Here is a 27,912-nt window from a genome sequence, read left to right as displayed (position 1 = left end):
TTCATTACATAAAATATTCCCCAGGTCATTCATTTTTAAATAAGTGAAAATAAGTGGCCCCAATATAAAATCCATTTGTGGGGTGCTGTATCAAATGCTTTTGCAAAATTCCACCTACTGCAACCTCACTGTGCAGCTCCTTACTAACCTCATAAAAAGCAATTTAATTTGTCTGACACCTGTCCTTTATAAAACCCTGGAGCTACCACTTGGTTCAGAGGTGGGGGATTTCCTTGTATCAACTGGTACAGCAATACTTTATTCAGAACAGGAGCAGGAGGAAGGCAGCAAATGCATGGAGTGCATTCAGTGCATGTTAGTACCATTAAGTACCTTTAATGAATGGGGTTTTATGCACAACTGACAGCAGGGATTTTGCTTAAATGCTACTGCACTTGCGGTTGTAAATGGCAGCTAATATATTCCACCTGGAGTGTATACAAGTGTACAGGGGGTTAGATGGCGCTTTGTTATACCTGGTATGGTACATGAACTTTGCATCAGCTATTCATTTTCACAGAGCTATTTATACAGGATTCTGACAGCAATTTTGAATTTATGAATGAGTGTGATGTAAACATTGCTGTAACCTGCATATTTTGCTTGACATATGAATTTCTCTTTTTTAATAAATCCCATGTAACACACAGCATGCATTATAATTTTGGGTTTATCTATAATCCACTGTTTCTATTTTATACTTGAGGGGACCTAGGACAAATCGCTTCTTTCTCTACTTGTTTCCTTTTTCTGCTCTATTCACTTTTTAAGACGCCTGTTGTATCAAACAGTATTGTCGCTGAAAGTGTTGTAATATCCCCACCCAGTTTTATCAATCAGCCTTTGCCAACCCTGCTCTGACAGACATAATATAATAGGACAGACACAGTGCGACTAGCCAATGGGAAATTACTGTGCTCCAACCAATGTGGCAAGTGCAAGGAAACCAATGGAGAGATGGTTTAGATGCGAGCACAAAGGAGGGGCCGGGAGGCCAATTTTCTGGCAGAGAACCATTCCTGAAGTCAGACACATCTGCTAGTGATTTAGTCGCTTCTGCCGCTTCTGCCTCGGGAGCTGTCCAGCCATCAGAGCTCCTGAAATCCAGCACAATGTGAGAGGCAATGGTAACAGTAGGGGCATCTGTAACCGACACAACCGAGAGATGGAGGATGATTTATTCCAGCTCAGACATCTGCCGTGAGTAGCTGTATAAGAATATCTCTTTCAGCCCCTGGCTTTGCATTCAGTAAACATTCCCAGGGAAAATCAAGGGAGGCCACTTTCCTTTCAGCTACCACGGAAGGCTGTGTCCTTTGTGGATTATTCAATTAGTATTTGCCTCGGGTAAGCTAATGGCATGCACCGAGCAAATGAATCTGCAGCTGCTTTTAGCCCACATTACATATGAATTACTGTTAATGGGAGTACACAATGGCTACAATTCTGTCTGCACCCTGTCACTTCCCTGAATATTGTTCATACAATTAGATCTCCTAGAAATATAGAAAGAATGTTAACTGGCCTGCCCCGCAGATTTGTATATGAAAATATAATATATATAAATATTTCAATGATACATTCTGCATTTAAAGGAGGTGAGTCTGTGAAACCACTGCACTAAACCTATGAGACTGCATAATCTAGTGTGTAATTTAATGATTTTGCTAGATATTGGTGATGTTTTGAAATGTGATATGGTATAATGATTTTATAGTTGTGGTCTTAATGTATTTTCTAATTTGTAATGCATAGCAGATGTGGCTATATTGTATTAGGCAGTGCAGCTGGCTGAATAATGTGTTACAACGTTTAGCACAATGTTATTGGCAAAACAGTGAGTTCCATTTGCACGCTAGGAGGCTATCCAATGCCTGATGGGAATTCAGCAGATTCTGATTCATTCATTAATATAGCACTAGCCACCCCCTCAGCACTGCACAATAATAAGAGAAATGAACTCAGACAAACTATACATTTATAGTTACAGTACCTTGGAAAAATCTATGATATCTTGCTACCACTGTAATCCAGTGGTTTTTAAACTGTGTGGCTGCCCCCACTCCAAGTGGGAGCCATTGTTGTGATAAGAGGGACCTTACCATGAATGAAAAACAGAGTAAGATTTAGGCTTGACATGCACAGATATTATTGTACAAAACCTTGTTTCATACAATATTTGGTGCATGTATGGTGGATTGACAAAGCGACTAATATTGCAAAAGCCTTGGATATCAGTTGTCGATCAAAAGCAAAGGCATGGGTTTAGGAATGAATCGTCAGATAGGGTTAGAATTCCTATTGTTTCTACCTCCATATCTGACGATTCAGCCATGAATGTAAGTGGAGGGTACGAGTGGTCTTTCCTGTGCATTGGTCACAGGAAAGATCATAATTGTTATGTGTAAAGCCACCTTAAGAAATTAATGGCAATGTATTGTTTTGGTTATCTGTGAAAGGATGGCAGGGTGAATCTTAGAACTGTGTTTTCTAGGGATGCACTGAATCCATTTTTTGAAGTTTGGTCCTTGGTGAAAGATTCGGCTGAATACCGAACTGAATCTGAATCCAAATTTGACTATGCAAATGAGCCTATGGAAGGGTCTAGCAGAAGTGTGCGCAAAGTGCATGCCTAAAAATTTTTTTACTAATAAGAAAAAAGTGGAAGTCACTCACGTAATGCTGGTGCAAACCTGCCTCTGCAGTAGTTTATTGGAGCAATCAGTGGAGATACACAGTACAAAAGTTCTCAAAGAAATTTAAAACTCCCAAATTTTTTTTTTTACTTCTGTGTTCATGTAACAAAAAGTCTGGTGATTTTAAGGATTCAGATTCAGTTGAGCCAGACATTTGGATTCGGCGGAATCTGAATCCAGCTGAAAAAGGCAGAATCTTTGCCAAGTCTCAGCAAAAAACTACAGAGCTCTGTTGTAATCAAAGAACATTGCACAAACTTTAAACATATATATATATATATATATATGTGTGTGTGTGTGTTTGTGTGGGTATTCTGCATTTGAAATCCCTCAGCAAAATTAAAGTACAACTCTTTGCATACACTAAGGAACAAATGGAGGGCCTAGTAAAATAGACCTGATTAAATTAGGTCTATTAAAAAAATTGTAAACATGAAATAAACCCATTAGGATGGTTTTGCCACCAATATGGATTCATGCAGGCTAGTTATCAACAATTACAGGAAATCATTAACTTTTTTTAACTATTAGCTTTAAATGGACCATAATTTGGAGCTTTCTGGATATTGGGTTTCTTGATAAGAGATCCCATACCTATAAATCAGTGAGATACAGCATTTACTGCCTAGGTACAAATTACTATATTGATATCATATTCCTATCACTTGTCTGCAAAACACTTCGATTGGTCTGGGAAGATTTATTTTCAGGATTGTTTTGTATGAAACATTTAGCTCTTTTCTGCTGCACCTTGGCTGGTATCATTGTGTGGGTGGCTGGGCTATTATTTACTGCATGAATATTTTCTGTTCTGCCGCACAATTTTTCTGTTTGAGAAATGTATAATAGAAATGCTTTTCAAAAGGTCAGCAGTGAAAAAATCCCCCACTGCTCTGTATTTAACACTGAATTATTGTACTGTGTAGACTCATAGGGGCCACAGTCAACACAACTTGCATATGTAGAGGAATATAATATATAGATCAGGGCTATTAGGCAGTTGTAGTTATGCAGAAAGCATAACAACAGTGCAGATCCATGTGTAAGAACCAGTAGCTTCTAAATTTGTAAAATATTTCTTTACACTTAACTTTTAGTATAGTCTACGGCAGTGTGTTTGATCTTGTTTCTCTTTTTTAATTGCTCTGTTCTGCTACACTCCAGTATGGAATTTAAACTGTCTGGTTGTTGTGCTCACTGACCTTAACAACAAGATATTGAAATGGCAACTAGGTATTGGAATGGCAACTAGGTATTGGAATGGCAAGACTTTACAGAAAAGTTCCTGAATAAAAAGACAAGAAATTGTAATAGAAATCTAGCCCCAAAACTGATCTCCTTTTCATTTGGGAGTGTTACTGATCCTAGATTAAAAAGCTTTTAAAATGCACTTTAGCTAATCAGAAAAGCAAATGTTGTTGAAACCAAAATGGGAAGTTGCTTACATTGCTTACATCTGCAAAATAAAATCAACATGCAACAGGATATTTGTGTCATTTACCTTGTCATGCAGTTTTAAATGAACATTTTTGTGTGCACTTGTTGTCAGACCTTGTAGTGTATTCCGTAGGCTGTCCATATATTTCCTGCTCAGCTGGTCAGTTTTAGGATTGTGCATTAGACCATCCCTGTTCATATCGCTACACCCCTAAATTACCAGGGGCATGTGGCAGGTTTATTGAAAGGGGGCAATGCAATGTGTGGTACAACAGGAAAAGGCTTACTTGCTTAAGCGCAAAGGTGGCACAGTGGTGGGAGTGGTAAATGAGGCTGTAGAAAGAATAGCAATGGGGTTTTATACAAGGCATGGCATACGAGCATAGTCAGTTAAACCTTTTACTGAGAATAGACTTTCTGACAGCAATAAAACAATATGAGAAATGTTTCAAAACTGCTTTGCAAGATCTCCTTTTGGCTGCAGCATGGATTTAGGCAGATGAGTTTCTGTTGCAGAAGGTGCCAGTGACTTTTGCTGGCCTGAAGATAGTGCTGGATATCAATCAGATGATCTATATATGACTTACAGTACTTGACAGTACAGCCTGTCGCTAGAGTATGGGCCTGTTTTCAGCAAAAGCATCATGGGGCACCCCCAACTGAAGTATCACTTGGCACCCTCTGTGCCTGTGCTAATGTTGCACAGATTTGTAGAAGCCATGCATTAACCGATTAGTACAGGTATGAGATCTCTATAGACTCCATTATATGGAGTTTTCTCTGGAAAAGTGGCGCTTGCGAGGGGACATGATTACTCTGTACAAATATATTAGAGGGGATTATAGGCAGATAGGGGGTGTTCTTTTTTCCCATAAAAGCAATCAACGCACCACCCCTTTAGATTAGAGGAACAGGGTTTCCATTTGAAGCAGCGTAGGTGGTTTTTCATGGTGAGGGCAGTGAGGTTGTGGAATGCCCTTCCTAGTGATGTCGTAATGGCAGATTCTGTTAAGAGGGGCCTGGATGAGTTCTTGAACAAGCATAATATCCAAGGCTATTGTGATACTAATATCTACAGTTGGTATTTGTGGTTGTATATATAGTTTATGTATGTGAGTGTATAGATTGGTAGGTGTGGGTTGTGTGTGCTGGGTTTACTTGGAAGGGTTGAACTTGATGGACTCTGGTCTTTTTTTAACCCTATGTAACTATAAGAAACTAATTCGAAAGAATCTAAAAATAATTTCCTTTTTCTCTCCTAACTAAACTGCACAAATCCATATTGGCAGCAAAACAATTCTACTAGGCTTTTATAATGTTCCAATGGCTTTTAGGTGACTTAAGGTATGGTGGTCCAAATTACAGAAATATCCCTTATCTGGAAAACCCTAGCTCCCGAGTATTATGGATAATAGATCTTATACCTGTATATCCATTAGACACACAAAGGGAGAATTACTAAAGGTTTAGGGGGTTAAGTAATAAAGACATTAATTTTGCCCAGATGCAATAACCTATAGCTACCAATCATAGGGTAGAATTTACTGGTAACTTGTTTAAAAGCAAACATCTTATTGGTGACCATAGACGGGTGGCATGAGACCGATTCAGCAGCTTATCTGCCCGTACAAGTGACGTGTACCTGGAGCTACAACCTGGTTTAGAGGTGGAGGTAGCTTCAGGGTTCCCCTGTGGCAATAGGTGCACCAGTGCTTGATTCCAAGCAGAAAACAGGGACGACTGAGTGGTGCTGAGTGCAACTTTAATATACTATAGTGCAAACAGTGCCCTCTAATGCAAGTATCTTAGATCAATGGGATCTTTGCCATAACTCACTTTTGTGCAACTGTGCTAATGATCATAAATAACCTGAGGGGCTGCTGTAAGGTGCCATAGACCGTCACTATTTATGGGGCCTGTGGGGGGCTGTTGGGCCCCTGTGTACTTGAAATGCTAGGGCCTATTTTAAATCTGAGTCCAGGCTTGAAAATTAACCCTATTTTATTATTAATTATCAGGTAGTATCTGTAAACAAAAAACAATGGTCACACAATGCCTTTTTCTGTAAAACACAGATGGGCATAACTATAAAAATGATGAAACCTTACCCTAGGCATTTTAGTGCTTTTCATCGCTAACTTGCTGAGCATGTGCTGAGTAGGTTGATAGTCCAAATGTCAGGGGGTGCTTCTGTCTCAAAGATCATTTGTAAAATGTCATCTACTATATTGCTCATCCTAAAGTTATTAAATGGTAAGTGGGACTACCGGTGGACCAATAGAATTCCAACAATTATCTTAGTTTGCTTGGCTAGCATTACACAGTGCAGAAATGCATACTATGTGCATAAAGGTAGCTGTTACAGTAGAACTTCTCTGCAGAGTCTGCAGTTTCAGACACAGGAGAGGTCAGAAAAAAACATCAGGCAGCACTTGGCATTGTAAAAATGTCCTTGTAGTGCCAATGTCTGTGTGTTCAAAGGTGTCTCCATGCACCAAGAAAGAAGGAAGGTCTCAGTAAATCCCCCCCCCCCCCTAATGTTGGTTTGTAGCAGTCACTAATATGTATTAACTCTACAGGTGTAATTGGTTATTCTGCCAGACCTGTCATTCAATCATTTGTTAGAGTAGACAACTGGGATCCGAGAAACCAAGGTGGAAGGTTAAAGCAGGGCCATTTTAAAAAAAATGGGCAAAAGGAACATGTGCCCAGGGCCCACCAGACTAGGGTCCCACTTTTGGCAGAAGCATCCTGCAGAGATGGCAGACTCCTCATTTTATTCAAACGGAAGAGTTCTAGAGTATGGTTCTCTTAATTTATTTGCCTTTTTTCTTGTGGCATCACCATTTTGTCTTTTATCTGCTCCCTGAGATGTTGGTCCAGGCTGGCACACCTGGGCATCATGTCTACTTTGGTAAGTGCAGACCATTTCTTCACTGCCTGGATTATGGTATTGAAATTTACATGCTTGAGGGTTATTCTATCAAAAATGTTTTGGGGAAGTGGGGACCCACCAATGAAATCTTGCCTGGCTGGTACCTGAAAGCATCCCTGGGTTAAAGCCATAGAAAAAAATAAAAAGTATTCTTACAAAGATGCAAGGGGTAGGACTAGTTTTCCTTTAACACTCTTATTAAAAAATGCCTTTTGTGCAAAGCATTAAAAGCCTTGGTTGAGAAGTTGTACTATGTTGTGACCAAAACGCCAAACCTTGTTTTACAGTGTTGTCAAGTTTCGACGAACAGGGGAAAGCTCCAAATCAGAAGATGACAACATTTCTGGAGAGCATGAAATTCAGATTGGACCTGTTCACACAGAGTTGGAAGCTGTGGAGTTGGAAGATGGGACAACAGTACCAAGGGAATTTGCTAACCCAACAGATGGTATGTGGACCATAGAACTTTCCATACTAAGACCAAAAGGGGCATTTACTAACACTTGATTTTTTTAGTTTTGAGTCTTTTGGTTTGAAAATACAATTTTATCGCGGAAAAAACATGATTTTTTTGCAATTTATTATGTGACAAAACCGCAACAAATCTGAAAGAAAAAAATCAACATCTAAAACCTGTCAAGATCATGTAGCAGTCAATGGCAGATGTCTCTTTTACAACTGGAAGATCTTTCTTTGCTTCATGGTTTTAGGTGTTTTTGAGATTTTTTGACACTGACATGTAAAACAATACGAAAATGTTTTTTTGTGCGACTATGTGAAAAAGTTGCAGTTTCTCTGTATTTCCTGTGTCTTTTTTCGTTCATGCTTTTTTATATCAGATTTTTTGATAAATGACGTACATTAAATGGAAATGAGTGGAAATTAGTCGTGATTTCAAAAAACTATAAATGAATATGAAAATCTGAATGTTGATAAATGCCCCCCTAAGTGTTGAGCACCAGGTATTGCAACTGTAGTATTTTGTCTCTCTTTAATATAAAATACATACAACAAAAAAGATTGGTGAGGAAAGGAATAATGACTTATTCAAATTGGTGGGGCTCCTGTTTATTCATTGCTATCAATAGGAACCATTTTTACGTCTATGCAAAACTATGTGGTATTTTTAGCACCGAATTTGTAACATCTTCCTCGCTCTGCATCACTGTTATGTTATCCAGACACTGCTAATTACATCCTGCTGTAAGTGGGATCACAAACAACGCTGTAGAGGCAGAACAAAATATACTGTTTGGCATTATTATTTTGCAGCTTTCCCTAGATACTGTACTGTAATATGCTCATTAATCTGTTAATTAATACAAAGTGTGAAAGAGAAAGAATCATAACAGAAATGATAAAATATAAATTCTGGCTAGATTAACTTCCAGTTAATACAAAGAGTAAAGGGTAAAAATGGCTCAAGAGAAGAAAAGACAACAAGACAAAAAAATCTAGTGTACAATTCATATGAATCTATATTAAGCCATATATCAAAAATCGTGCAGGCCAATACTAAGAGTTCTCACTATAAAATATGCAGTTGATGTAAAAAAGTGAGGTATTATGATAGAAAGTTGCCAAAGATGGGTAATGATGGTGATAATGATGAGGATGCTATAAAATGCAATATGAGAGGGAACAAATCCAGTCCATACACCACAGTTAGAAGGAAGGTGCTGCAGTAAAATAAATAGGTGCATCTCACAGAATAAACACTCAGAACCAATTTACTACAGTAATTTAATAAAATGTGGTCATAATATAGATATAACAATAAGAAAATCAGACACCAAGGATTTTCTGATTGTTCCCAATATCACTTCTAGTAGTGTGCCAAATAATACAATACAATACTAGTGAGCAAAAATAGTAAGTTAGAGAATATAGAACCGTTATAAACCATGCACAAAGCCTCATGTCTCAAAAACCATATTATCCAAAATCTAATGATGTTGCTCCCAAAGAAAGTTGCACCTGAGTGGCTGCTGTTATATGCTCATAACCTCTGTGGCAAAATCTTGTGGTTCTAAATATTACAGTATTGCATATAACAAAGTCCAGAAATTATCAGTGATAACCGTGATAGTATCCAGTTACATAAATAAAGCTAGAATTAAGTTCTGGTCACACAGACATTAGGGCATTGGCCCAGGAGGAGATTAGTTGCCTGCAGTTAATCTCAGCTACCGAGGGTGGCTAATCTCCCCAAAATGCCTTTCTACTGGCAATAAAGTAAATCGCTGGTGTGCCTGTGTGACCTCGACTCTGCTTTGGGGAGATTAATCTCATGCGTTAGCAGATATCTAACCATGGACGACTAATCTCCCCGTGGGCTATAGCCCTTAGGGCAGTGGCAGATGTGGAGATTAGTCGCCCCCCCGACTAATCTTCGTTGCCGCGGGTGGCTAATCTACCTGCAATGCCATCCCACCGGCAAGAATGTAAATCGCCGGTGGGATGGCATACGCATCGCTACGTTTTTCCTACTTGTTGCCAGCTACTTCTTGTAGCTACAAAATAGACAACACTGATAACTGACACAGCAAGTAGCTGGCTACAAGTAGCTCTAAGGCCTATATCCCACAGGAATATTAGTCATCTGTGGTTAGCTATCTGCTGAAGTGACGCGTATGCCATGCGATTTACATTCTTGTCAATGGGATGGCATGTCGGGGAGATTAGCCGCCCGCAATAGTTAAGATTTATCGCAGGTGACTAATCTCCCTGTGTGCCACTGCCCTAAATCCCACTGGCAATAAAGTGAGTCACTAATGGGAAGGCATACATGTCACTTTTCCTCCTGCAGGAAACTTTGTGCAACTTTGGAAAATGAAGCAACACTTCTGACTTTCCACCCGCGATTGCCTTTTCATGAAAAGCATTCGTGGAGATTAATTGCCCACTGTAGCCAAGATTAACCATGAGTGATTAAATTTCCTGTGGGCCATTGTCCTTATAAGTACTGATACCTAAGCTTATCTCTGATATTTTTGTTACTACAGACACGTTTATGGTGGAAGATGCCGTGGAAGCTATTGGTTTTGGGAAGTTCCAGTGGAAACTCTCCATGCTTACCGGTTTGGCTTGGGCAAGTACATCTAGTATATTTGCACATCACAATGCATTATGCCGGGAAATAGTGTAAAACTTCCCTTAAGAAGACAATCTAATAAAAACAATCTAAGAGAATCTAATAAGAACAATGTTAGTACTTGGTTTCAGAGTTTTACAGTTACAGTTTTAAGAGTGTGAACTGGGAGCTGACGTGGCTGATGTAACAGAAGCAAGAATTTTCTCATGCCTCAAAGCTCACAAAATAAACTATATTAAACTGCTTGGTCATGCAGTTCTTTAGACTGAGCATAATAGTATATTCTGTAAATGCTGTGAAGTGCCTTATTACCCTCCACATATAGACTATATTAAATTGCAGATATCAGATGTAAAGTTGCCCCCTGCTGTAAGAGACTTACAGGCCCATAGGTAGAGGCCCATTTTTAAAAATATAGGGATGCTTAGCCCCTAAACAAAGACCAACTGCTATATGTTTGTAGGGACCTATATGGTTAACAATCCCTATAACTTTAAAACCCTACACTTCCTTATTTCACTGTTAGTGGGCAGATGCCCTTGTATCTATGTTGCTATTAGCATATTTTGTGTTATTGGCATTGTGGAGCTGGCTATGGAAGGGAGAGGGTGTGGACTTTTTAAATTCCTGGTATTTATATAGCACCAATGCTGGAACTAGGTGTGTAGAAGAGGCACAGAAGAGGTACATGTCTGCCCCCCCCCCTACCACTGAGCCCAAAGCATGTGCCTCTTCTACCTATCCCTAGTTTCAGCCCTGGCGCTATATAAATACCAGGAAATTTAAAAAAGTACTATTCTTTAAATATCCTTAAACATTCACATTTACAGAGCCCTTTAGCACAATACAGTAAGGAACAAAATCAGTTTAGTTTATACTTCTGCATTTAACTGACCCTAGAACAACTCATTCAACCATTCCGTAATATATTTGACTAATTCCCTTGGTGCTGTAGCTATATGGTTAGTGATCAGATAACTTTATGGTGCTTTGCTTTTGTCATCCACTTACCATAAGACCAAAGGTGGTTAATGCAATGTGTGAAAGTTATGGAATGCTGGGAATTGTAGTTTTCAACAGCAGGAAGACAGTTGGACATCCCTGCTTACCCACGTTGTGCAAACTTTCTATTTGCTGATATCCACTATTAAGTCCTTGCCCACTCTCTTTCCCTTATCTATTATTTCCTCACTCCTGCTTCATTTTAGTCTCTTTTACATGCTTATAACTCTAACCCTGTCATTCTCTCTCCCATATCACTTCCCTGGGTACCTGTGCAGATGGCAGATGCCATGGAAATGATGATACTTAGCATTCTGGCTCCACAGCTCCACTGCGAATGGAGATTGCCCAGCTGGCAAGTGGCTCTGCTTACTTCGGTAAGATAATATGCTAATGCATTCCTGGATGAGATTCCAGGTGTTACTTCACTGTAAAATTCTGCCTATGGCAATGCCCTCTTCCTGATTAAGCAGAAAGCCCAGCTGGCACACCACTGTCCAGTTATAAAAACAACTGATAGCTGAAACAGCATCTATTATAATTTACACTTGAATGTCATTGGGTGACGTAAGCATTTTAGGCCAGCAATTTGTTTGGCAATATTTGTACACTATGAGAGAAGCACAGAAATCTAACAGATGACTTCAAAGCCCTCATAAGAAACATGGTTTGCTTTTAGCTTTCAAGAGCAGCCAAGAGGCAATTTCAGGGTTTCTTTTGTCTGTGATCATCAAGCCAAATGACTTGGCATTACTTACAGTACCGCTGTAACATTTCAGATGACTTGAAAAGCAGGGAGGCTGATTGTTCTTGACGATGCAGTGAACGGTATTAGCATGAAAACTACAGAATTTGTACATCAGTGAAAAAGCATGTTTCTTGGCCAGAGCTAAGGGATAAGCACTGTTACTGATGTGTAATGTTTAAAGAAAATTATACCCCTGAACAATGTAGGTCTCTCTAAATATATATTGCTTAAACCAACTCATATGTAAAAACCATGCTTCATCTTAATAAACTATTCTTATTAAAATATACTTTTTTAGTAGTATGTGCCATTTTTGGAATTAAAATTGCCATTTAATGAATTAAGGACCGCCTCCTGGGATCACACAAGTCACAGTGCATACAAGAACAACAAAACCAGGGTACACATACATACTAGAACAAATCAGCCAATTAATGGACAGAGTTCTGTATTTGCTTCCACACTACTTCTTGTTCCAGTTAGAGCTGAATTATTTCTGGTCATGTGATCTCTGAGGGGTATAGTTTTCCTCTAAGCACCATATGCAGTGGATCTCATCAATACTTAGTTGAAAATGTTCTTTAATTGTTTGTTACTTCCTGCCTGTATTCACACTGACTCCACTGTAATACTGTGCTTGAACTGGACTAAAGTTTAATGTTGCCCACCCACACTGATCTTATTATTCTACCTGTTTTATAGTAACCTGCACTGCCAGTAATTTCTCAAAGTAAACAACTGTTATGGAACTATAAACTGACCCATTTTACAAAAGAATACAAACTGTATTCTATACCTATTCAATACAAAACATTGAATATTCCTGTTATTGACTAAATAGTATTTTTTAACATTCTGGTGCCACTGGCTCACATATTAAACAGTTATGTAACATAAGTCATGGCATGCATCTGCAGGTTCATTGGGGTTAATGGGAGCAAGAAGGCTATTGCTTCAAGCAATGTCAAAGCAAATGCACTTTTTTTACAATGAGTGGCAGCTGAATGGTGCTGTCCGAGGCTTGCATTTTCCCGTAGCATCACTTAATACATTACCCTAAAAATGAAGGTATACTACATTATAGGGAACCAATTTTTTTAATAAGACTTCCCTTTTGGGACGTACTCTAAAGGTGGCCATACACGAGGCGATTTCGCTCGTTGTGCGATGAACGATTATATCGACAAACGATCGTATGGCGATCGAGTTCCCATACGATATGCCATCCACGGGCAACGATAATTCGGGAAAGATTTTGTCGCATCATTATCGTAAAATACCTACGATCGTACATCTACGTACGATCGATGTCGTTGACTTCTGCTGCTGGCAATCGTGACATGCGCAGAGAACAATCGTTGAAAGACAAATGTCTGACACTCACACCAACTGGCAGATTTTATCGTTAAACGACCAAAATTTTTAAACCTGGCCGATCGATTTTGGGGACGATAATGTCGGCTTGTTTAGTGGGCCGACGATCGTTCGTACACCACCAACTATACGATAACTTAACGATAGCATCGGATCGTTCGGGAATCGGTCGTTTGTAAGTAAAAAATCGGTCCGTGTATGGCCACCTTTACTAAAAGTAAATGTAAAGGTTAGATACAATAAAGCTGACAATCCATCTTGCATAGAGGCAACATTTTAAAAGAAACCTGCCATGTCTATAAACACACACCCAAACTGTACTGAATGTTTCATGCATATTCTTTAAATGGATTGTGTGATTTTTATGGTGTGCTTTTTATTTATGAATGACACTGTTTATATAGCAAATAATTACCATTTCTTAAACCAACAAAAACATTTTATACATTTTTTGTGATGTATAGGCAGCCATCTCAGTTAATTGTGCCTAAGGTTTCAGAAGGAGCCAGCGCTATACATTAGAACTGCTTTCAGATAGCCTATTGTTTCTCTTTCTTCCATGTAACTGGAGGAGTCCCAAGCCAAACTTGGATTTTTTACTATTGAGTGCTATTCCCATATCTACTACTTCTAGCAATACAGGTGTCAGGATGCTGCTATCTTGCTACCTTCCCATTTTTTTGCTGATAGGCTGTTGGTGTGGGGGGGGAAGGAGGGGGGCGATATCAATCCAATTTGCAGCGCAGCAGTAAAGAGTAACTGAAATTTATCAGTGCACAAGGCTGTGGCACCCTGGGAAATGCAGAACTTGGCTACAATATGTATCAATAAATCAAAAAGCAATGTTTCTATTTAAATTATATATGTAAAATAAGCATTGCGGGTCCAGAAAAGCCAGATCAGAAATCTATGCTCTTTGTTAGTGTAACCAAGCTCGCGAATATTGCCCAAAATAATAACTGGTTTATAAGGCTTTAATAAAGCCAAAACAGTTGCCCTTCTACTTTGTGTAGTAGTAGTATTAGTTGACAACAAAAGGGTTCCAAACAAGATACAGGGGGTATAGCAATGGCATTATTTGTTATGAAGGGCTGATTTAGAAATACATTGTTCTTTTTGCAGGTGGTATTCATAGGGATGATGGCCAGTTCATCTCTCTGGGGAAACGTTTCTGATCAGTACGGCAGGAGGACTGTAAGTTATACAGGGTGCAGTAAGTAGGGATGGAAAAAGTAGGTTTATGTTTAGGTCAATCTCTAAAAAACACTACCCTTATCCAGATATACGTTGGACTGTTAATCTTCCACTTCTTAGTCAAAGTATTTAAAGAATTGGAGAACTGCCTTTAGAGTGAACACTCACTGGCCCACCATATTATTAGCACATTACATTACATTTTTCAAAAAGTCTTCTTTATGGTCCATTGTACCTCCATTACTACACGGTTGCCATAATATACTTGCAGCATCAGAGATGGACAGATAGCTCTTTTAAATATTTTTTGGACCTTAAGTTATTTTGCATGATATAATTATTTTCTGGATATAAACATGGAAGGGACAGTGGCTCAGTTGTCAGCACTTGCAGCACAACTTTGAATCTGGGCACTGTTTTTCACGCCATTTGTACATTCTACATTAGTTTTCTCTGGTATTCTAATTGCCTACAGTACTTACAAAAAACACAGTAAAGTTAATTGGCTCCTATTGAAATTACCCAAGTGCATGTATGTTGTATAAATAGAAAAAGAACCTTAGATCATAAGCCCCCTCAGATTAATGCAAATGATAATAAGTGTTGAACTTTTGTTGGACTTTTTCAAGTTCTGCTACTGTGTGACATAAGTAAAATATAGCATAAGAAAAGACAAGAGCCATCTTTGATTTTTGCCTCTACTGACCTCTGATTCTTATGACAGATTTATTTCCACTGTTTCACCATTTTTCTCATCCCACTGTGTCTACTCTGCAGGGTCTGAAGATCAGTGTATTCTGGACTCTGTATTATGGGATTCTCAGTGCCTTTGCTCCTGTCTACAGTTGGATTCTTGTCCTCAGAGGACTGGTGGGGTTTGGCATTGGAGGTGTTCCACAATCGTAAGTTTAAAAAAAATGCTGCTTACAAATATTTATTAAAGGTTTTTGCATACTTTACAGTTGTGGAAATATTATCCCCCCCCCACTCCCTAATTCGAATCAACCTGATTAAAGGGGTAATAAGAGTCAGTTGTGTAAATAAAAAAGACTGACTTGATTTGGGGTGACTTTGTCCCACAGCATTTTCAGTTACTCAAAATATAACCAAAAAAAGTCAAGTTGGCAAAACAGAAATTCAAAGCAGTGAATTAAGTTGGAAATTTCTGAAGACCTGCAGCAAAAAATGTTAAAGCCTGTAATTACTGGTCATGTGTTAATGGAGAAAGCCAAAATTCCCCTCAATGTTCAGCTAAAGGAAGCATTAGGTCAAGGTTATTGACTGCATTGGGGCAATGGCTTTTGCCATTAATTTGTCACACCTATAATTGCATATTATCGCCAACACACAGGAGAACAGCATAAAAGCAACAGGATAAAGAAAACAGTTTATAATTTTTATTTGTGTCTCCTCTTCTCAGGGTCACACTGTATGCTGAGTTCCTACCCATGAAATCAAGAGCAAAGTGTATATTGTTGATTGAGGTAAGATCATTGTTTCTATAAGCCTCCATTTTCTTTCTATATAGTTGTACTTGTTACAGTAAACTAAAAATGCTGGTGAAATAACACGGTATATGTACAGTGCCATTTAACGGAGAATTCCATTTGCAGCCCTATTTGTGTGGCTGCACCCAAACTAAGGGCAGGTTACACCCCATTCATGTTTCTTGGAAACTGAAATTCAACTGAAACTTCTTGCATTACTACATCGTTTAGGGGGGACAAAGTTGGGAGTTGTAGAACTACAACATCTGGTCTAAAGTTATGTCTTGAAATTGGGTATGCACAGTGCAATGAAATTTAGAAAGGAAAATGATAATAATATATATATATATTTGTGCATTATTGCATGCAGACAGGGATGGGGGTTTCATGATTATGTTTCACTGTAAAGGGAAACTGGTGTATGTGCATGAATATGTGGTTGGTTCCACAGGCAGACTGTGTGACATATCTCTCACCTTATCTTTACAATGGCAAGTTGTAACCTAATCTTTTTATTGTTTTCCTGTCAGGTCTTCTGGGCTATTGGCACAGTGTTTGAAGTGCTTCTTGCTATCTTTGTGATGCCTACTTTGGGGTGGCGCTGGCTTCTGATCCTCTCTGCTCTGCCACTCTTTCTCTTTGCTATTCTGTGCTTTGTAAGTCTATTCTACCTTAAGCTTTATTTTTACTTTAGCTTTACAATGAAAAGAGCAATGTCAATGAACCTTTGTATGAATAAATGTATATATTTTAAAGAGATGCTAACACCAGAAATGAAACCTTTCTTTTACATCTATCAGAACATTGTCTTTGCATGCTATTTATCATTCTGCCATAAAAGTGTTTGCCCAATGCTTTTACATTGCCTATATGTTCCCCTATGAGGGGGCTGCCATATTTGTGCAGCAATAGGCCATTAGCATTAAAAGCTATAACTGACTGAAGCTGAGAAGGGACAGTCAGGTTGTCAAAACAGGCAGGTTGTCAATACAGTCAGGTTAAGAACTTGACTGTAATTAACATTAGAGACAAACATCATTGGTGATGTTGCTTAAGGAAACCAATCAGATATTTGCTTTTGTTTTCTAACTTGAAGGTGACAGTTCAAATCTAATTACTGATTGTTTGCTATGGGCAAAATCACCTGTAATGTTTGCCTCCAATGTTAATGAATATGTACATGAATATTTTGTAAGTGTCAGTATCACTTTAAGCAAGCCTGACACTGCAAACGGACTGGGTAACACCAGCACTACAAAAGCACCACCAAATAGAGAAGTAAACCTGTAATTACTGCTGCCATAGCTATCGAGCTAGAGGTGGCAATACACAAGCCAATAAAAGCTGTCGATGGCAGCTTATCGGTCTGTGTATGGGGCCCTCAGACCTGCCTACCCGACCATTGTCTGGACAAAAATCAGGCAGATGTCAATAGGACAGGTTTAAAAATCCCATTGTTGCGAGGAGTGCATTGGCTTATTTACCGTAGTTCTCAACCCGACGGGCAGCATCCCATCAATGTGATTCGATTATTTGGTCCTCGAGCCAGAAGAGCAGAAATTTTTAGTGTATGGCCACCTGTATGGCCACCATATCAATTAAATGCCAGTTCATCTCTGTGCACAACAGATCAAGATGTCTGCATTCAGAAAGCAAATGTAATTCAGTAAAATCACCAAGGAAAAGATTTTTACAAGTACTGGCTAGAAATAAATGGTGTAACATTTGCATGTGGGTGTAGCTGTACTGTTGGCTATCACACATACTGAATATGCTTATTATAACTGTTTTCATATACTTTTTCAGTGGTTGCCTGAAAGTGCAAGATATGAGGTTTTGTCAGGGAATCAAGAGAAAGCCCTTGCCACCCTAAAACGCATTGCAACGGAAAATGGTGCTCCCATGCCTTTGGGCAAGCTCATCGTCTCAAGGCAGGTCTGTAACCTGATATGTGGCCTTTGAACATCATGAACGTAACGCTACTAACTGCCCATCTGCAACAAAATTGGTGAAACAACTTTGTACTTTATATATATTTTTATGCCATTTTATAAAAATATATCCCCAGAGACTCTCTTCTTATTGATTTCAAATATATCTGGTTTTGAAGTGCCTCTTGAGTAGATTACCAATAGATTTCTAACAGCACTTATTGATATTGCATTTCTATTCCCTTTATTAATTTAGGATTTCGTTTTGCATAATGCAAAGAAACATGTCAACTGCTGTGAAAAATATAAGCATGCAAAATCTAAAAAGACATGCTCTATGTCATACAATAAAGATCTTGACTAGACTTAGAGCCCGAGATGCTCGCATTGTGGCTCTAATATATGGGAGGTTGAGTGACAGGATTCACCAAAAAAAAGAGTTAAAAGGGGGGTAACTAATCTATTATTGTAATTAAGAAGGGGAGACACATTTATGTAAGCATAATGTAAAGCTTCTAACTCACAGGACTCTTTAGTAAATTAAACTGGCTCCAGTATCTTAAACAAGGGGTGTTTCTAACACCCATTTGCCCACATTTTGGTCTCTGCGTTTACAAAGCAATTGGTACAACTGAAAGTCTTATTCTAAATTCCATTATTTAAAAAAAGAATATTATTTAATGAAATGACTTCTCTATTTCCCCTAACATTTGCTGAGTTAGGCCTGTTTTTTTTTAATAGTTAAATTAATAGCTTGCCTATGTAAATCAATAGCCATCAGGTCTCAGCATGTTGCTGCAAAACATAATTGATTCCAGTTATACGTAACAGGGCCCATCTATACATTTTCACAGAGTGTTTGTACAGACCATTTCTTCATTAAGTTAAGAGCCTCAATATTGACATAGACATAGTGGATGAAAATTGCCTTAATTTTGTGTCCTGGTCATGAATGGGTCCCACTGGGTTTCACAACACAAGCCAGTAATTACCGTATTGATCTTAAACTGGTGTTTCTAGGGGACAGCTATGGGACTACAACTCCCAATATACCTTTACAGTGAAAGGCTGTAATGTGAAGCCGTGGGAACGTAGTCTAACAGCTAATCAGCAGCCAGTTGGATATCCCTGATGTATCACCACTGATTTGTGTTTTCTGTTATTCTACTTATTGCTAGCAAATAGATCCCATAAAAGCAACATGACTGTTTTAGTGACTCTGTGGCTTTAGTGATGTCTTAAATCAGTGCTATGGTTTGATATGTTTTAATTTCTGGTGTGAAATTATAGAAATGTGCAAAGATCTGTTATTTTATACACTGACAGCAATATTTTGGTACTATGTAAATGCTAATAATACTAATATACCACTATTATAATAGAACATTTTATTTGTTTTAAAGGAGGATCGAGGTAAAATCCGAGACCTTTTTAGTCCACAGTTTAGACGTACAACACTGCTGCTATGGTTCATATGGTGAGTAGAAATGTATATACTGTCTTTGCTTACATTATCCAAATTTTTTTTGTTTAGAAAATAAGAGGAAATACAGAATACAGGTATGGCACCTGTTATCCAGAATGCTCAGGACCTGGGGTTTCCACATAAGGGATCTTTCTGTAATTTGGATCTTCATACTTAAATCTACTATAAAATCATGTGAACATTAAATAAATCCAGCAGGATTGTTTTGCCCCCAGTAAGGATTAATTATATCTTAAAATCAAGTACAAGAAACTTATTACAGAGAAAAAGGAATCATTTTTAAAAATCTGAATTTTTTTTATTAAAATTGAGTCTATGGGAGATTTCTGGATAACAGGTTTCTGGATAACAGATCCCATACCTATACAGGTAAATATTCTTGGCTGTTTGCTACTTCATCTAAATAATAATAAAGATGCATGAATCATATTGACATTTGCCATGCCTAGAACTCTACTCATTCAGTCAGGGACCAGAATTCCTATGAATACTTATCAAGTATAAGTGAATCTTACAAAATCTTTAATTCAGAGACAACTCTTTTCTAATTTAACCAGGTTTTCCAATGCATTCTCTTACTACGGACTGGTCCTACTTACGACAGAGCTTTTCCAAGCAGGAGATGTATGTAGCAGTAAGTAGTACAGGAAACCATTTCCAATGTACTGTGGGGAGTGGGGGAAGTGGAATTGGTTTTTGTGGGGTATATTTTTTAGAAAATTTGTTTGACAGAGAAGTCCTGTACAACTGGTGCTAGTGCCCACCCAGAAAACACTTGCATCAGTGGGAAATGCTGCACTCTGCCCCTGCACCAGATTAAAATCCAAAACAATGTGCAGAGCACAATAACATTAGACACAATACAATCCTTTACTTAATGTCTATACTTGATGGCATTTCCTAGCTTAAGCTTATAAATGACACGCTAGATAGGTGGTGTTCAATGGGTGATCACTTATGAATATAGCAATGCCAAACAGCACTGTATTCATAGAAAGGTGCAGCTCCTTGTACTTCATTCTGGGAGTGAAAATATCTGTGTATCCATAGAGCACTGTATAGTGAAAATATCCTCAGTACCCAGGATTCTTTGTGTTGTCTCTTACAGTATCCAATCAAAGAAAGGCAGTCAAGCCAAAATGCAGCTTAGCCTGTGAATATTTAACTGTTGAAGATTATACAGATTTACTGTGGACAACACTTTCTGAATTTCCAGGTTAGTAATGGACTCTTGCTTTAGAAGTAGGCAGAAGGGACATTAGCATGCACCACTAACTCACATTAAAGGAACTCCAACATTTTGAGAAGAAGGTGGGACCAGTTATCTGACATAGTTGCTTATTTGTATCAGTGTAGTTACCAGTAAGTAAATAGTTTTGATCAGTCTAAATTGTCAAAAGTCAAACTGGCTCAATTTAATAGGTAGATAGTACTAGTAGATAGTAGTAGTGCTTACATAGATAAACATTATATATGTACAGGTATGGGACCTGTTATCCAAAATGCTTGGGACCTGTGGTTTTCCGGATAAGGGGTCTTTCTGTAATTTGGATCTCCATAACTTAAATCTGCTAAAAATCATGTAAATATTGAATAAACCCAGTAGGATTGTTTTGCCTCCAATAAGGATTTATTATATCTTAGTTGGGATCAAGTACAAGGTACTGTTTTATTATTACATTGAAAAAGGAAATAATTTTTTAAAATTAGAATTATTTGCTTATAATGGAGTCTATGGGAGATGGCCTTTCCGTAATTCGGAACTTTCTGGATAATGGGTTTCCGGATAAGGGATCCCATACCTGTATATGGTTCACTTCTGAGTAGTGAGCATTATTCTGTATGATTCTTTTGTGTCCCACAAGGGGAATAGGATACCATAAGAAATTGTAAAGCAAGTGGAGACTATCAGGCTAGAAAAAGCATAGGATTCTAAGCTATCATGTCCATTTTAGCAAATCTGTCTCTTCATACTTTCTCCTGCATATCCTGGAAACAGGCGTACTGATAACTTTATGGATCATTGATCGAGTTGGTCGAAAGAAGACCATGGCCATCTGCTTTATTGTATTCTCCTTATGTGCCCTTCTGCTGTTCCTTTGTGTTGGAAGGTATGCAGCTAAAATCTTTACATAAGTTATTGTTATCCTTTACCTGTATGGAACCCATGTATTTCACTGAGATATATAATTTTGCTGAAATTATACATCATTCACTGCCCGGGTGCAGCTTAAATTCAAAGGTTCCAGTCAAGTCTTACCACTAAATACTTCTTTCTAAGACTGTAATATTCTGAGACTATTTGCAGCTGGTATTTTATATGATTCAGATTTTTTTAGTATTTTATATATATATATATATATATATATATATATATATATCAGTCAGAGTCACATTGAACCCTTTATTATCTTGGATCCCCCCATTAGTCCCAGTGCCTGGTTGTTGTATAGTTCTTGTACTCACGGTCGGACTGGGCCCAGACCCGACCCTTGCAGCGCTCCCCTTCCCAACTACTCCTCCCCTGACGCGTCAAATTTAAGAGAAGAGAAGGACGTCGGGAGGGGGGCCCCTGGGACAGGGCCCCTTGCCATTTAAAGACAGAACACTAAGCCAAATATAATTTAGAATGCACATTTTAGTTTATATTTATTAATGCCTAGAGAAGTCTCTATCAGTAAGATCTTATTTGCTTTTCATTTTTCCAGCCTGGCCACCCAGCAGTTTTTGAACTATATCATCTAGAAAATGACTTAAGTTGAAATTTTAAAACTGCTGGAGCTGGGCCTGTGTTCTCAATAAAAACAGTTTTGAATGACATCCCTTATCTGCTCCACAGGAATGTCCTTACCGTTTTTCTCTTCATTGCAAGAGCCTTCATTTCAGGAGGATTTCAAGCTGCCTATGTTTACACCCCAGAGGTAAGCATAAGCCACAGTGGAAAATCCACCAAACCATAATTAATTTTTTAAAAAGTATGAGAACAACATATAATTAAACCGAAGCACCATATCTTCTTTCACTTAGAGAAATATAGCATAGAGTGCAATATAGGATAATACAAAGAAGTCAATGTCCGTGCTATTTTCTGATCTGAACCTTATATAATTTTGTCTTCAGAGATTCAAGTTAGAAGACATTGAAGTTAAAAGACTACCCTATAGTGAAGGCAGTGCAGTTAGGTTTTAGCAGCGAAAATCTGAGCTGGTGGTCGCAGGAGACCTGGGGGAACCTAGGGGTCGTCTACTGTCTACGTCTACTTATGAGCAGTACTGATTTTCATTTGCAGAAGTTATACTTAGTTGTACACTTGTTTTACATTTCAGGTTTATCCAACAGCAACTAGAGCGCTAGGCCTTGGAACATGCAGTGGGATGGCTCGTGTGGGAGCATTAATCACACCCTTTATTGCACAGGTAAAGTAGCCAAAACGGAGTAAGGGTCCTGTGTTGGTATTAGATAAAATCACTGTTGCATGTTTGAATCTCTATAGCCTGCTGTCTAGCCAAATTAGCCTTAAAGAAGCAAAGCTGCTGTGTTGATGTTGTTGCTGTGTTGTGTTGAAGCAAAGGTGCTTGTTGATCTCCCCACGTATTATTAATTTGTTAATTATTATGGTCCATAATACAAAAGTGATGCCATGAGAATAAAATATTCATGAATTATTACTTTATGACTGGTAGCCAGTCACGTCTAATACTTAGCACATACTCAGGTTTAGTAAAATAGCGTGTGTGATACTATCCTTCTTTGGTAAAAAAAATAATTCTTGTATATAAAAATAAGATGTGCTTTGTTTTGGCAGGTAATGTTGGAGTCCTCAATTTATCTCACGGTGTTGGTATACAGTGGCTGTTGTGTTCTAGCCGCTCTGGCTTCCTGCTTCCTTCCCATTGAAACCAAAGGCCGTGGCCTGCAAGAGTCTAGCCACAGAGAATGGGGCCAGGAGATGGAAGGAAGAGGAACACACAACTCAGGAGTGACCCCTTCAAATTCTGGCTCCCAGGAATGATACTCAGTGTCACTTACTGCACCAAGAATCCCATATATACAGTCAGATGGCCTTTCATGCTCACAACTAACAATACATGGACGATCAATTGATTGTTTTCCAGAAAAGAAAGTAATGGGTGCAGGGAAGCGGCATTATACAAGTAATGAAGAAACAGTGTACTTCCCCCCTCAGGTGACCCTGAACAGTTTAAATGATAATGCTGCAAGTTTAGCAGAACATGAAAAAAATGCTTCATTAGTTTTAAAAACTACAGGGATAATCTTTATTGTTTATTTAATTAAAACAATGAAGGGATTAAGTAGAGGCCTTTTGACCCTAAAATCACAATGAGTCAATCTGGATGCATTTGTGCATATTTGGTCATTTCCATGGATTTCAACTCCTTCAAAGAATTAGAAAAGATTTCAAAGGCTAAATATTTTTTTGCCGACCCCAAGGCAATTGTGCTATTGCTTACTTGAGGTGGCCATACAGTTCTCTGCTGCTGATTCGGGTCCTTAAGACCAACTCGGCAGCTTCTCTGCCCATGTATGGGGCCCTCCGATAGGCCTCCCCGACCGATATCCGCCCAAAAATTGGTCAGATGTTGATTGGACAAGCTTGATTTTTTTGTCCGATCGGAGGCCGGGTCGGCTCATTGATGTGGTCCTCGCTCCAACTTTTCCTGTCCCTTTCATTGCACTGTGATCGTTCGGTCCTAGGGCCAAACAATTGCATTAGCATAATGGGGGGGAAAGATTTGCATGTTTGGCGACATCGCCAAATAAACAAATCTTACCGTGTATGGCCACCTTTAGCCTTTGTTTGTAAATTGATATCTACAGCCCCTTAGTACATGCCAGGCTTGTTGTTTCTGGGATGGATTTGCTTGGAAAATGTGTTAGGAACAAACCTCTGCTTTAGCTTATAGCTAATGACCCCTAAGAGAACCTGTCAGAATTTCAAAGCATATATTTAGTTGTGTAATTAAACAAATATTTTGTTTTCCTACAGCAGAAATACTGACCAAAAATGTCAAGCCCTATATAATCTCATGGTATGCTGGATTTTGGCTTTTTGTACTGCTATTATACATTGATTACGAACCTGCCACATACATTCAACCTGTGCTTGACCTGTGCATATCTGTCCCTTAACCATGCACGCTACAAATTGGTCACATCATTCGCAAGCCAAGTCCTGACATCAACAGACTCCTCAGTTTGGGAGCCACTGGATCCATCAACATATGCAATTAATTTGGCCTAACCCTGTTTTATAATTCCTTTACTCCGTGTTGCCCACAATTACTGCAAGGCCAGTTAATAACTCAGCCACCATGTACTAATGCTCAAACGTGTTGTTTACTAATATTCATTAGGTAATCTATAATGAAAGGCATTGCAGGACATGGGAGTCTTGAAAGGCTGTTACTATTGTCAGTTTACCCCTTCCAATATTACAGTAAAGGCTATAAAACTTTTCATTTAAAAAAAGAATTGCAACAATTTGAATATATAATATAATATATATTCTAATGGTGCCCCTATTAGAACTGTATTAGGCAAACATATATATATAGAAAAGGGTATTTGCATTACATTAGGATTATGTAACAGATGTAAGTGCAAATCCTATTTCTACAGTAATGTGACTTAAAAGAGGTTCACAAAGCCCTTTCAGATGTATGCTTATTTTTCATTGATTTTACCTGAACAGAAAAATATAACCTGATAGTAAGTAGGGTTTAGCTTTATCTTGCTTTTCTTCATATATTTGTAATATCCTTAATTTATATAACACTGACTTGTTATGCAGCACACAGATATTATTAATTATTCACATCAGTCACTGTCCTAATGGAGCTGGTGATCTGAGGTCCCTAAAGCACACTAGGGCCGGTTTCATCACAAGCCTGGATATTTTTGAGTGTGGGAGGAAACCCTTGAAGACGGGGACAACAGTCAAACTCTAGTGTTCAGCTCAGTTTCTATGTCAGGATGCTAGCGCTTATAGTAATGGGCAACTGCTGCACTACTGTGAAGCCCTAGACAGTAAATACAGGAACAGCTTATTATACTGATGAGCGCTGCCTGCAATATTACAGATACTGACATTATCTATTGACTGCCATACAGCAATATATTTAGAACTGTTATTGCTTTAACATTAGTGTGTGGGCAGTAAGGAATATGGCAGCTGTCATATAGATGTAATTTTGTTTGTAGTAGTTCCTGCTTCTCTCACTGTTGAGCATGTTACATGAGACTCTCACTCCCAGGTGATCCTTCACTACAATATAGGAGAAAAGGACCTCCAAGCTCATACACACACCATTCACCAGTCTTCTCAGTAACTTGGGTGCCAGTTGTTTCTTAAAAACAAACACAGATTTCTCCTCCACAGATACAGACCCACATATCCAACAGACACTCTCAGTGTCCAGCCCAAGCATATGGCTCTCACTGTGTTGCCTCAAAGAGAATATCTGCTAACCTGGGTCTAACCACTTCCTACCCTGCCAGGTGTCAGATGTGTCCTAACCATCCTACCTCCACCATGTAGTGCAGGGCAAAGAACCTTCATTTTCATCTTCATTTTAATACACGGGTGGGGGGGGGGGTAACCGCCAACCTCCTCCATGGAGCACAGGCCGAAGAACCTGGTGGGGATCCCCTCCCTTTTATACACTCAGAAACTTCCAGGTGGCAATCTCTTCCCACAGAGCAAGTCTCCTTTCTTGCCAGACCTGCAAGGGGAAACTGTCCAACAAGCTGGCAAATATGTGCATGATGGGTTTAGTGCCCTTATAGACTACAGCCCCAGCTCTCCACTGAGATATTCCCAACACAATTTAGAGGTCAAACATATTATATATATTTTTTTTTTTTCCTTTTATTTCATTTAAGAGGACACTACCCTGGCAGAATCAAGCAACATATTTAACTTTGTTCCCACAAGTAATAATGAAAAAAATCAGAAGCAGACTGTATGACTGCATAATTTAGCCTACAATAAATGGAAATATATACCTTACTTATGTCTACTTATGATATTAATAATGTATTTTTTGCCTTTAATGAAAACCACAATATGGTTGTTTTTGTTATTTAATAACATTTAGCTTCATTATTATTATTTTTTACTTTCTTTCAATCAGTGCTGTTCAACTTTTTACATGAGTGGCCCCACTACCTGACATTCAAGTCTGTTAGCTAGATTATATTAAATCACTATATATACCTATAATGTAAGGAAGGTGCACTTGCTCTGGCTGGGGGCTAGAAAAAAATCCACATCCAAGTATTCAGCTTTGTTTTCATTCATTTGCATATGATTTTTTGCTCTGAAGAGCACTATTTAATAAAGTGAAAGCAAAATGTAGATCCAATTCAATTTATGTATCACTGGTTGCAAGAAACTAACCCAGAAGCCTTATTCCTTGTGATACAAAAGAAAGCTGCAGATCCACAAAGTGGTAACTGGGCTAAAGTTTCAGGAGTTAATAATGATGAGTCCAGTCTTTAGCCTGCCTAAATTAGGGATGCCCCTTCAAATGTTGGCAAACTACCTTTCCCAGCATTCTGCAGCTATCAACAGGTGTAGGAACTGTAGTTCAGCAACATCTGAGGGGGTTGCAGATTACCATACCATAGCCAAAATCATTGCTGTAGACTGTATTGGGTGGCAGGTACAAGCACAGGAAAACAGTGGAACAGACAGGATAATGAATGTTCGGGTGTCTGAATGTACAGGAATTACGCTGAATGCATTTTAATGTTTGAACGTCCATGTGTAAGAAGCTTATTGTATGATCTCTTCTGTCCACAATGCCTTGTTGACTTGGATTTTACTGTCAGTTGAATAGTTTATGTTGAATAAAGTTTTTACATGAATTAGACTGGAATCTACTGACTATATGTCATTATAGTACACAAAAGCCATGAAGAAACTGTATATAATATACACAATGCTTATTGATGTCATTGGTAATAATAAGCATTTAGGGATGTCTTCTCACTGAAACCTGTTTAAGAAATACAAGAACACTAGTTTAAAGGTGGCCATACACGTAGCAATAACGATCTTTCCTGCGACCATTAGTGACTTTTAATATGCTTATATTTTACATTACGGGGGTATAGGGTTCCATAAGCAATACATAATGTATTCCCTTTTGTAATAAGGTATAATGCTGGCCTCAAAGATTAACTGTCCATGTATGGGCCCTCCCCGACAGCTATCTGACTAAACCTTATCCAAATAACTATTGGGTGGGCTTAAAAAACCCATTGGGCAAAGACCACGGACAGATTTGGCCCTACATGTGGGCCAAGAAACCCATTTTGAAGATTTACAGAGAACGCTGTTTTTTGCAGCTTACACCTCGCCCTAAATGAATATGCATGCTGTACCTTGAGGCACACATTCTTGCACTTCTAGAATGCCCATAGGGCAGGATGGCAAGTGCAGGGTTGTGTTGTGTTGTGGCCTGAATAACCTACAAGTTAAGGGGTGAGGGGACAGTTAGGTG

General features: G+C 38.6%; 1 protein-coding gene across 3 annotated transcripts; it reads left to right on the top strand.

Moving 5' to 3' along the window:
• Positions 1–7: 7 nt before the first annotated feature.
• On the top strand, positions 8–27,279 carry svop (SV2 related protein). 3 transcript variants are annotated; one of them, XM_012969837.3, is made up of 16 exons: positions 13–315; positions 7,356–7,516; positions 10,074–10,159; positions 11,443–11,541; positions 14,409–14,480; positions 15,258–15,382; positions 15,901–15,964; positions 16,498–16,623; positions 17,774–17,902; positions 19,302–19,375; positions 19,942–20,018; positions 20,493–20,600; positions 21,384–21,495; positions 22,224–22,305; positions 22,711–22,800; positions 23,190–27,279. In XM_012969837.3, exons 1-16 carry the CDS (start codon positions 95–97, stop codon positions 23,394–23,396), a joined length of 1,833 nt encoding a protein of 610 aa, XP_012825291.1. In that variant the 5' UTR covers positions 13–94; the 3' UTR covers positions 23,397–27,279. The 3 variants fall into 3 exon arrangements, with proteins under 3 accessions (XP_017945427.1, XP_012825291.1, XP_002932106.1); XM_002932060.5 differs by lacking the exon at positions 13–315 and adding an exon at positions 362–1,200; XM_018089938.2 differs by lacking the exon at positions 16,498–16,623 and having other exon boundaries at positions 8–315.
• Positions 27,280–27,912: the final 633 nt, after the last annotated feature.

This window comes from Xenopus tropicalis, chromosome 1, assembly GCF_000004195.4.
Source record: "Xenopus tropicalis strain Nigerian chromosome 1, UCB_Xtro_10.0, whole genome shotgun sequence".
Taxonomy (NCBI): domain Eukaryota; kingdom Metazoa; phylum Chordata; class Amphibia; order Anura; family Pipidae; genus Xenopus; species Xenopus tropicalis.
Note: the sequence above shows the minus strand (reverse complement) of the source record. Positions and strands in the feature narration are given on the sequence as shown.

Bases quoted from the DNA above. Each gene is read 5' to 3' on its own strand.
- svop (XM_012969837.3), top strand. From the start codon at position 95: ATGCTTTTGCAAAATTCCACCTACTGCAACCTCACTGTGCAGCTCCTT. The intron at 14,481-15,257 runs GTAAGTTATACA...TCTACTCTGCAG, and splicing joins ATCAGTACGGCAGGAGGACT to GGTCTGAAGATCAGTGTATT. The intron at 22,306-22,710 runs GTAAGCATAAGC...TTTACATTTCAG, and splicing joins CCTATGTTTACACCCCAGAG to GTTTATCCAACAGCAACTAG.